Source organism: Anolis sagrei, chromosome 4 (assembly GCF_037176765.1).
Source record: "Anolis sagrei isolate rAnoSag1 chromosome 4, rAnoSag1.mat, whole genome shotgun sequence".
Classification (NCBI taxonomy): domain Eukaryota; kingdom Metazoa; phylum Chordata; class Lepidosauria; order Squamata; family Dactyloidae; genus Anolis; species Anolis sagrei.
Window position 1 is genome coordinate 195,740,360 of NC_090024.1, and position 12,080 is coordinate 195,752,439.

Consider the following 12,080-nt stretch of genomic DNA (forward strand, 5'->3'; position numbering starts at 1 on the left):
ATTCATACTGCAAATTGACACTTTTGCCTATGCTGGAGAAGCAGGGAAATGCTTAAGGTAAATATTATTTTGGGGGGGGGGGGGCGCTATTCATGCATTCCTCCTAGTCTTAAATGCCATACACACTGTGGACAATGGGTCCCGTCTCATCCCATCCCCCACCCTCCAAGAATAGCTGGTTTTCCTAAGACATAAAATTCCAGGTCATCCTCTCTACTCTCCAGATAGAAAAACCGTGTGGAAAGTTGACGTTCTCAACATTCTTACCTCTTACCACATTCTGCAGAAGTTCTAATCCTCATTAAGTAAATAGATAGGTAGCTGAGTTAACTAACTGGAGATAAATCTTTTTTTTTAATTTTTTAAATAAAAACCATTTTTAACAGGTAAGGCAGTTGGATTACTCACTTCATTGAATATAATACATATAAATAATGGAGCACGAATATCTTCTTGAGGCCTCATTACTTCTTGCGGCCCATCTTTGGTGCCTTCTCTAGGCCTTGGATGTATTTGCGAGGTAGATGGTAGTCCTCTGCAATAGAACCAATCATCAACAAGTAATCAGACTATTATATTCAGCAACAGAAAACCTAGAACATCAGGAGAACCAAGGCAAATTATACCATCTAATTGAGAAAGTGCCATGTTGTTTAACAACACAGCTATATCCTATTCCAGTTCACCCAGGAATAAATTCAAAAGGACTTACTTGCAGGTTAATATGAATAAGATTGTAACTCTAGCTAAAGGTAAAGGTTTCCTCTTGACATTATGTCTAATCATTTCTAACTCTGGGAGGTGGTGTTCATCTCCATTTCTAAGCCAAAGAGCAAGTGTTGTCCATAGACATTGTAACTCTAGCTGATAAATATTATGTGTTTCAATCATCCAGGTCAATCCACATTAAGAGTTATTCCAAAGAGGAAAACAACACTCTGTTTTTAAAGTTCCCCCAAGATATTCTTGCAAAGTTAATAAAATGTGGGCTAGGCAATGCTACTGTTATGTGGATTTAAAAATGGTTAACCGGCCAAACCCACAAAGTCTCACCAAAGGCTCTTCTTCATCTTGGAGAGAAGCAACTGGTGGGGCCTAGTCTTTGGCCTAGTGCTATTCAAAATTTTATCAATGACTTGGATGATGAAGTGTAGGAAATGCTTCTCAAATTTGCAGATGTCACCAAATGAGAAGAGATAGCTTAAGACCCTAGGATAGGATAAGAATTCAAAATATTCCTAACATGGCACTGGGCCAAAACTAAGGACATTGACAGGCTGGAATGTGTCTAAAGAAGGGTGACCAAAACAGTGAAAGGTCTGGAAGCCAAGCCGTAATCAGAGTGGCTTAGGGAACTGGGTATATTTAGCCTGGAGAAGAGAAGGCTATGAGGGAACATGATTGCAATGATTAAATATTTGAAAAGATGTCATATTGAAATTAAAGCAAGCTTACTTTCTGCTGTGGCAGAAACCAAGACATGAAATAGTGGTAATGGAGTATCCTTTCTTTGACTGAAACAGGGTGGGTGATCATCTGTTGGGAGTGCTCAGACTGTGTGTTTCTGCATGGCAAGGGTTTGGACTGGATGGCCTTTGTGGTTTCTTCCTACTCAATGATTCTGTGCTGGCTCTCACAAACCAAAAGGCCCTAACTGGGGGCAATTCCTCCTCCATGAAATTTCCTTTTTCACATATCTCCACCCTTAGGGATTGTTCTGTTTAGGTGCAATTCTATACACATACATTTGGGAGTAAGTCTCACTGAACAAAATAGGATTGTCTTTGACATAGACCTAGATCTTTATCACACTACACTTCATACTATATCCCTCTTTAATTGCCATGGCATCCTGTTGAATGAGGCTCAAGAGTGTTCTCACTGACAATTCCAAATGCCTCTTAACTGAAAATCCCAGGGTATCATAGGACGTTGCCATTGCAGTTAAAGAGGGATATAGCCTTAAAACAGTGTAATGTGACATGCATCATAAACAGCAGGAATAGGAAATCCAGATGTTGAACTGCAGTCTCAGCAAGCACTGACAATTGTGAGGAATTCTGGGAGTTGCAGTCTTGCAACTTCTGGTGAGTCAAACACTCCCATTCATGATGTATGAAATTACATGATTTATCAACTTTTAAAGTCACTAAACATAGAAGTAATAATTGCTAAGAAATCTTATTGTACGATTTCCATCGACACTTACCTAACAGCAAATTAGCAAGGTGGTTGATCTGATTGCCTTGTATCTGGACTTGTGCTCTGTCTTTTGCACCTGGGAGTGGGGTTACAGTGGCACTAGCTTGGACTTTTTGCTGGAGAATATTGGCAACAATTTGTGGATCTAGACCATACAGCTCAAGATTCTTAATTATTGTTACCTGCAAGCCAAAAGAGGAGTATTATATGATGGGTGCAGTAAACACTAATCTAGTTTTTAGATAATTGTTTAACTTTGGACTGTATAACAAGCTAAGCAGTTTAAGAAAGGATGAAAAAAGTTCCTTTGGTCCTATCAGATCAAATGCACCTATATGAGTTTGTCACTGTTAACAAAGGAAATCATTTTTACAAACTTTAAAAGTTTTACAAAGACTGCATATGGTTAACTTTCAAGAAAAAGTTTGCTGGAACAAATTGAACTGCTCTTCTTTTTTGTGGTGGAGGAATCTCTCTCTATTTTTTCCATATTATTTCTGGTACCAAAGATTCTGTTAAAATAATGCCAAGACCACTTCATTAACTGAAGTACAGTAGAGTCTCACTTATCCAACCTTCGCTCATCCAACTTTCTGGATTATCCAACACAGTCTGCCTCCTGCCCGGATCCACAGCTGTTTCAATACATTGCGATGTTTTGGTGCTAAATTTGTAAATACAATAATTACTACATAACGTTGCCATGCATTGAACTGCTTTTTTGTTGATTTGTTGTAAAACATGCTGTTTTGCTGCTTAATTTGTAAAATCATAACGTAATTTGACGTTTAATAGGCTTTTCCTTAATCCTTCCTTATTGTCCAACATTTTCGCTTATCCAACGTTCTGCCAGCCCATTTATGTTAGATAAGCGGGACTCTACTATATTTCTATATCTATTTATACACATAATAAAAGTGAACATATGTATGTATGTAAATATATGTGTAAATGGCTCAAATGTCCACTTTCACAGACAAGCTCCTGCCTCCACAAGTAGCTATAGCTTCCACTACTCAGGAGACACCAATGGCCCTCCCTCCAATGACATTGCAGGTTATAGTGAGTGCCATGAACATGCCCATGAGCTCTGCTGATGTCCTCCACAAACACCATACTGCCTCCACCCAAGTTAAGGCTTTCACATGGGGACTATTTCATCCTAGATTTTATGTATTTTCCTCCACCAGAGACATTCCAGTGTTTCTTACTCTCTCAATTGGTTTGGAATTTGCATGACTCCATCCACTGGCTCTCTGATAACCCTTTCCTATTCTTTTCTATGGTACACAGCAAACAGAGGAATTGATTGGCAACTGAGCATACTAGAGAGGTTTGGGGAGAATTTACCAATTACAGGAGTTGTATAGTTGTATAGTTCGCCTGCAATCTAACAGCACTCTGAACTTCACCAACAATGGACCTGGACAAAACTTGGCACACAGAACCCCCATGACCAACTGAACTTACTAGAGAGGTCTGATGGGACTGGGTCACCATAGTGGGAGCTACAGTTTACCCTACAGCCAGAGAGCACACTGAACCCCACCGATGATGCATCTAGAACAAACCTGCCCAACATAACAAACTTTAAGTACTGAGTTTTTCAGGGCAACGTGGCATGATGTGAGTTGTTGTTCAACCACAACCTTATGCATTTTGTACAACTGAAATACTGACTTTTTTTTCAAGTATTTTATTTGAAGGAGGAAAAATGCCATGTGTTCTTGGTCTAATGAGAATCTACTTATCTCAAAATCTCAGGAAAAAAATGCTATCTATTCCCTTCTCTGAACACAACTGTCTATAATGCAGTTGGGGTAGCTGCCCCTTCATGTCTCCAAAGTCTATCTGAACTTCTACATTGAGGAGAAGGCAAGACTTGCACTGACAGTAGAATAATACAGAAAGCATTTTAGACAACAGACTTCCGGAAATTCTAAGCAAAGTATCATTTACTCCCATATGGACTCTGCAGCAACAGCCATTCATCCTTGTGCTGAGAAGATTTATTCCTTACCTTTTTATTGGATGATCTCTGGCCTATGGTAATTTCAATGGGGTCTATGTTTCCTTTTCTCACAATAGGTTCATGTCCAGCAAAGGTCACCTGATGGAAGGGCTGTAGTTGATCCAGACACCTGCCAGAAAGTTGGCAATGAAATATATGTTTATCTGGTATTACTGGCTTAACCATAGACAGTTGCACTGATGGTTGTCCTATTGTACAACTGGACTTTCTTCTCCCCTCAGTAATCTTGCAGCACACCATGCTGGCCAAACATCTACTCCAGAGGCTTTACTACCTCTCTGCCTTTATTCAACTTTATCCTTTCTGGATGCAATATAAAAGGATCCAGATGGTGGCAGAACAGGGTGATAGGGAAATATGTAGAACAGGAGCACTGCAGAAAAGAATTTTTTTGTTTGTTTGAAAATTGTCATTACTTTCTTATAAAATCTGTATGATTTGTAATAGAAGGCAATAGATCTCTCTCAATTTCATCAAACACTCAGTCTTACCTCACAATAGAAATCAAATAAATAAAACATCACAAATCACTCAACCCAGACTGAAGTGACTCCAGCTAAAAAACAAGCAACAAATCACTTCTAACTTGTAAATAGAATGGCACATATGGAGATCATATTAGTCTATTCCACTGCTTCTTAAATTGTGAGTCCCGACCCCAAATGGGGTCATCTTAGCTTAATGTTGGGGTGACAAAAATTGGCAACAGGAAAGGTTTTGTGAAGGACACCAATTTACACACATATCTGTTAGCAACAAAATTCAGTTTTTTTAATTGTGTCAGAAGCTACTTGAGATACTGCAAGCTGCTTCTGGTGTGAGAGAACTGGCCATCTGCAAGGACATTTGCCAGGTGATGCCCTTATGTGTTACCATCTGTTGGAGAGTTCTCTCATGTCTCGAATGGGAAGCTGGAGCTGACATATGGGAACTCACCCTGTCTTGTGGATTCAAATTGTTGACCTTCAGGTCAGCAGTTCTGCTGGCGCAAGGGTTTAACAATGTTCAGCTGTGCTCCACATAAAAAGAAAACCAGTCTGTTTAGCAAGCCTTGCAAATGCTGGTTTAGTATCAGTAAATTATTGATTTTAATATCTATTTTATATACCTGGGGTCACATAAAAATTTCTCAAGTGGAAAGGAGTTGTGTGTGGAAAAAATTTTAAGAAGCCCCTGTTCAATATTATCAGGCCTGACCTGCATCACTAACTCTCCTGTGTTTCAGAAAGTTCTTTCCTAGATATATCTGGAGATCGCTTATCCAAGTTTTATTGCAAGAGCTATTCAACAGTGGAATCAATTGTCCCAAAGAGTACCGTATTCTCCATTTTAGGACGTCTTTAAATAGAGGTTGGATAAGCATCTTTCAGGAAAAGCTTAGTTGTATACTGCAAGGCAGGGACTTGGACTTGATGACTGTTGTGGTTCCTTTCACTATTCTAGCATTTTATCATCTTAAGTATCATATTAAGCAGTGGATGAATTTTCAGAGAGCATCAGAAATATGGAGCATGCCAAGGTTTAAGTGGTTCTTTAAAAAATCAGTCCCCAAGTGGTAGAGATTTTTTTCTGAACACTAACTGCATGTGTACACTAAAGAGCATCTCTAACTTTCAGTGTAAACATTAAAGGCACTCTTAACAATACCACAATCCAAAGAAAAGCATGACAGATGCCTCCCACTCATGCACCTCATTACAGGAAATATCAAAGCGAATAAAGAAGCAACAGCAATTGCTCCCTGCTCACCTACTCAAGAGATCATCCCATTTGAACTTTGAGATTTCATCTTGCTCCGATTTGTTCAACAGGCAGTCACATAAGATCGGATTCACCTTTACAAAGCTGTAATTAAGCAATGCGGGTTAAAAATACATAAGCGCCACCACAATCTGCTTCCTGAATTGAGAATATAGTCAAGATCATGCAACATATTAAAGCAGAGCTATATGAAGAGGCTTGCAAGTATTGTTTTCAGGGCCATATTTGGTCATAACTGTTCCTTTCTTGCCTGGAAACTCTGGCCCATAGCATTGTTCCACAGAATAGCACTTTGAGAAGCACAACTCTATTAGTTTCTTCATATTTTTAAAAAGCAGCAACAGGACTCTTAAAAGGCAGCTGCTTTTGTACTATTATACAGACAGCTCCTGCTCCAATCTGCACAGCCAGTTATAGGAAATCAAGTCTTATACGATAATTGCTTTTCCATGACTGCATAACATATTCATAACAAGAAAAATCAATTTCCTATTCAGAAACAAAGGCCAAGGTGTCCCCTATTGTAAGCCTACTACTCATCTGAAGAGGAGGGAGCTATTTCAAACGACCCAGGAAAAAATAGACTCCTGTCTCACTTTTAAGAGTAACAATTTAATTACAACATGATTTGATGTGGACTGCAGCCTATTTTCTCAGTGCATGGGGTACAATTGGTCCTCTCCATCCAGAGATTCTGCATCCAGCGATTAAACCATTAATGGCTTGAACATATATATATATTTAATTCCAAAAAGCAAAACTAGATTTTGCCACCTCATATAAAGGACACTGTTTTACTATGCCATTACCGTGAGTTATTTATTTATCTGCCATATTTATATCCCACCCTTATCATGCCAAAGGGGACTCAGAGTGGCACACATAAAGGCACAATTTGATGCCATACAACACATATCCAGAAAACAAAACATATACATTAAAACACCCGCTAAAAAGATTTCATCATTACAATTATTAAAATCACATAATCCAGTATCGTAGTTCAGGCCGTTCCAGTTATCACTGCACCATTCCATATTCACATATTGCAAAATTATCCAAAAGCTTGGCCCAGCATCCATGTTTTCAGTTTTTTTCCTAAAGGTCAGGAGTTAGGGGACTGATCCAAAGTCACTACAGAAGGAGTTCCACAACCGAGGGGCCACCGAGAAGGCCCTGTCTCTCATCCCACCAGTCGCACTTGCGAGGGAGGTGGGACCATGAGCAGGGCCTCCCCAGAAGATCTTAACCTCCAAGAGGGAAATACGTTGGGAAAGGGAAACTCGGCTGGAACCATTGGGGTTTGGAATTAGGTATCCAAACCCTAATGGATACCAAGGGTCAACTATATTACGACCTCTGCATAAGCAAGTTTCAGAGCTTACATACTTTTTGTTGGTTTCATCAACCAATTCATTAATTTTCACATAATTGATGATGGCACTTCTCACTTCACTGCTGGTTAGGGTATGGTTTTTCCTAAGAGCAAACAGAATCCTTTGTTATTTTCTCAATCATGACTTAGAAGCACTGCAAATATTAGCTCTAACAAATCAGAGATTAAAATAAAAGTTTCTGTAGTAAGGAAGTGGATCCCACCTTGAAACATTATGACAAAACACAGTGGCAACTTGACCAAACAAAACAAACTCTTGAAAGTAGCACCCAAAAAAGTGAATATTTTAATCCCCTAACCCTAATAGACCATTTTTCAAAATCTCCTTCAAAAAGCTACAGTTACAGCAATGTTGGAGATTTTGAAAAAAAAGTGTTGTTGGTTTTTTTTCCTTTTTAAGTTTCACAAGAGTGACTCGCAACTTATTTAAAAAGTGCATTTCCTTACTTCCCTCCATATATGTCAATCCACCAATTTGGAGGGCCCTCAAAAGAGATCTATCTGAAGAAAGTGAGGGCAACGGAAACAGCTCTGGAAGGTTGCACACAGTCCCAAGGCCACCCTTTGCCCACTACTGTCCCAATATTTATTTCTCACTCCCAATTCTTTAAGCACTTGATTGCTTTCTTTCTCTCCAAATCTCCTTGGGTCATAATGTGAGGCAATAAGAAGGGTACAATATAGGTGCCAGGCAAGATGTTGGTTTTCTTATATCTCTTACTTATATCCAGATTCCTGGAACAAGGGAGCCATTTTTGATGAGATGCCATAGAGTGGAATGATTTCAGGAGCATGGTATGGCTGTTCTCCATTACAACTTTGACCATCTTGAGCAGGCAATTCAGATTCTTCTGTTTCAGGTACTACAAAGGATCTAATGCTGAAATCCAAAGACAACAATAAGTTTCACAATGTGCTGCTTAGAAACAAGTGCAGTGGTGCACTTTTCCTATTTATTTATTTATTTATTTATTTATTTGCTGTATTTATACCCCATCCTTTTCAACCCAAAGGAGACTCAGAGCAGCTTACAGAACACACATACAGCAAACATTCAATGCAAATTATGCAGTTTACAAGGACAGACAACACAAACAGAGGTAAAGACAGTTTTTCTATCTTATTTCCAGCATCGTGGAGGCTGTGCTCGATTCCGGCCATGGGTGTGTGTGTGTTGTCGCTTCATCTTCCATGCTGAGGAACTTTCCTTCAACTGATGTTCTTAAGGGCACCTTTTTATTACCTCCCTGCTAAAAGCAGTGCCTATTTGGTCTACTTGCATTTTTGCTTTCAACCTGCTAGGTAGACAGGTGAGCTAGTGCTAATGGCGGGTGCTCAAGCAGCTGACCTTTCAGTCGGCAAGATTTTTCTACAGCACAGCAGTTTAGCCTGCTGTGCTAAGCCCAGCCATTGGTAACAAACACCATAAATCCTCAGATTTGATACTGCATTTAAAAAAACATTATTATTAAATCCCCTTTCTGTTCTTTTTAGATATTCCACAAATAAATTCCAATTTCAAAAAAAGTTATTAGAGCTATCCCTTAATAAATACTTTAGTTTATCCATTCTGCTACTTCCAGTGCTTTTTAAAACCAACCTTCACTTGAAGAGCTACCAATACTTTCCCAATATTTAAAAATAATTAAATAATATCATTAATCATGTTTGTTTATACAATTATTTAAATAACACTTCAAAGTTTGAAAAGCCACACAGATGTTCGCTTTTTTTATTTAAATTTTAGATGTCACTTTATCGGATTAAAATAACTCTAACAAATCCAAAAGAAAGAAAGAAAAGAAAAACAAAACCACACATAATAAAACATATACTAAACATTAAACAAAACAACACAAAATAATAAACATAAACAAAACCACATAATAATAAATCATGCTAAACAAACAAAACATTAAACAAAATGACATCCAACTTAAACTGAGGAAAAGTATATAATCCTATATCATTATCTCTTCTAACTTAGATGAAAATAACATAAATATATCCTTACTGCTGTATTATTACTATACTATATTACTATTACTATAACAATTTTAAATACCAATTAAATCCACACTTATATCAATCCACAAAACATAAAAACTATTCACCTATTTAATCCTTACAATCAAGTAACTCAATTTTCACTCCTCAAACATTACTGTTATTAAATCTCCTTCTGTTCTTTTTAGTTATTCCACAAATTCCAGTCTGAAAAAAGAGTTATTGGATCTATCCCTTAACAAATACCTTAATTTATCAATTTTCACTACTTACAATGCTTTTTAAAACCAACCTCCACCTGAAAAGCTACCAACACTTCTCTGCTATTTAGCATAAACTATTTATGGTGCTTTGACTACTGGACAGTGGGGATTTTACGAGTCATTAAATATTTAATAATAATAAATGGTGTTTGTGTTACCCTTCAGAATTCAAAAAGCTGCACATGAATTATCTTATATTTATTCCTGTAAGACAGGCGCATAAATTTGTGGCAAAGGTAGGATTCAAATCATGAATTTCCTGAACCATAATTTGGCAGCTCACAATACTAGCTGGCTGGCTAATCCATACTAATTTAACACTAGCAGGCCCCAAAGTATTTGACTTTTCTCACAATATCTGCGTAATTTTAAAAGCAAACTTTCCCTGAGGCTTACAATTTCAATTCTGGAACTAATAACTGACTTTGGTCCTTTATATTTGACATTATAGACATGTTTAAATATTTGAAAGGATGTTATAAGAAAGAGGCTTGTTTTCTGCTGCCCTCAAGACCAGGACTGAGAGCAGTAGGTTCAAACTTGTGAACTTTCAGTTGAAGGTTTATTGACTGAAATAAAGGCTGCTGATTGACTGTTGTGAATTTCAGCTTCCAGAAACCCCATCCAACATTGCTAATTGTCAAACATTTGAGTGGCTATAGTCTAAAACGGGTCTTTTCCTCCTTGTGACTCCTTTCCGCATGAGAAATTTTTACTAGACCCCAGGTATATAGATATATAAAATAGGAAGAAAAACCAACCATTTACTGATAAGAAATTTGCAAGCATTTGAAAGGCTTGGTAAACGGGATGATTACCCCTTTTATGAAGTACAGATGAAGCTTTTTCTGCAAGTTCACTGTAAACACTGCATGTTGTTGCTAACAACAATATGCAGCATTGCTAAATTTGTTGTGATCCCAACAATGAGCTAAAGGGATCCCATCTGCGATTAGGACCAACAGTTTAAGATGAGATGGTCTAAAATGCCTAAAGAGTCACAGAGGACTTCTCTGGGTAACTAGCTAGCTTCCATATTCTCCTAAGTGATTACTATTATTTGAATGACCACTTGCTAAGTGAGTATCAAATATGATTTAGTAAGAGAGGAAAAACCACCATTTTCATAAACTGTCTATGTGGATCATGGAACATCTGCTTCTGCTGCCATAATTGGCAGGGCACCTGCATAGCCTTGTCTGCTTTTAATATTCTTCACATTCTGGTGGGCATTTGACAAATGAGTGGTGTGAGCTCCCGCTATTAGCCCCAGCTTCTGCCAACCTAGCAGTTTGAAAACATGCAAATGTGAGTAGATCAAGAGGTACCACTCCGGCAGGAAAGTAACAGTGCTCCATGCAGTCATGTTGGCCACATGACCTTGGAGGTGTCTGCAGATGGCTCTTTGGCGTAGAAATGGAGATGAGCACCACCCCCAGAATCAGACATGACTGAACTTAATGTCAGGGGAAAACCTTTACCTATGTTGGAAACCGCTTTGAGTCCACCGCTAGGGTGAGAAAAGCAGTATACAAGTGAATAAACAAACAAATAATAAATAAATTTCAGCTTTAAAAAGTCTCTTTTAATAAGTAATATCCCTGCTAGCTATGTGGTGCACTAACTTTTCTCATTAAAAAAAGTCAGAATGTAGTTTCTTGCACACAAATGCTACACTTGGTAAAAGACAATATCTTTTTTTTATTATTAACATAGACTTCCCAATTGGAGGTGGTTATCATTTTATGCCATATCATCTAATGTCTTTTGAATTGTGATACTGGAAGCAATGTTAGTAAGTGGCAGGTGAGGTCCAGTTTTCTTAGCCTGTCTCCCACTCACCACTCCTATCCTAAGATGTTGGATCTCTAGCATCTCTGGCACAAAAATGCTGGAATGTTACTATTGCTAGGAAAACCTTTATTGCCAGGAATTGAACATACTTCTTATTAGCAAAGAAAACAGAGGAAAGGTCAAGACCATATGACAGTTAAGAGTCAACATCCTTGCCTGTATGTTAATAGAAGCCAGTGAGACAAAGCAGAATATGTGGTAGCCAGGTATATTTTTTCAGAGTTTGCAGAAATAAAGGCTATCTCCTCCCTTGTCAGTATTTATAATATGCATAATAATCAAAACAAAAAAGATTGGGAGGAATAAAATTGTGAAAACATCACCTCTGCATATTCTTTTGAATCAATCTATACTACAGAAAACTACAGACTGGAGTCTAACAGAGCGAATCTCTAGAGGAGCAGAAACACTAAAAAGTCCTTCAGTGGCAGCTTTGGAAGTCACTTCTAGCTAAGCTCCAATTAAGATGTAATCTCAATGTCCTCTTATAACAGGAATGGAAAAACTTTAGCCCTCTGGGTGTTTTGGACTTCAACTCCCACAATTCCTAACAGCCTACTTGCTG

The 12,080-nt window shown here is 38.1% G+C and overlaps 1 protein-coding gene across 2 annotated transcripts in view; it reads right to left on the bottom strand.

The window, feature by feature from the left end:
• Positions 1 to 391: 391 nt before the first annotated feature.
• The window catches only part of EIF2D (eukaryotic translation initiation factor 2D), a 31,253-nt gene continuing 19,564 nt past the window's right edge, over positions 392 to 12,080 (bottom strand). The window contains exons 10-15 of one of the 2 annotated variants that reach the window (XM_060772872.2): positions 8,113 to 8,271; positions 7,385 to 7,474; positions 5,984 to 6,079; positions 4,223 to 4,343; positions 2,210 to 2,384; positions 392 to 535 (exon numbers count right to left, since the gene is read on the bottom strand). In XM_060772872.2, coding sequence (XP_060628855.2) covers positions 465 to 535; positions 2,210 to 2,384; positions 4,223 to 4,343; positions 5,984 to 6,079; positions 7,385 to 7,474; positions 8,113 to 8,271 — 712 coding nt within the window. In that variant the 3' untranslated portion in view covers positions 392 to 464. Of the gene's footprint in view, positions 536 to 2,209; positions 2,385 to 4,222; positions 4,344 to 5,170; positions 5,244 to 5,983; positions 6,080 to 7,384; positions 7,475 to 8,112; positions 8,272 to 12,080 lie in introns of those variants that run through there. The other variant, XR_009631329.2, reaches the window with a different exon arrangement.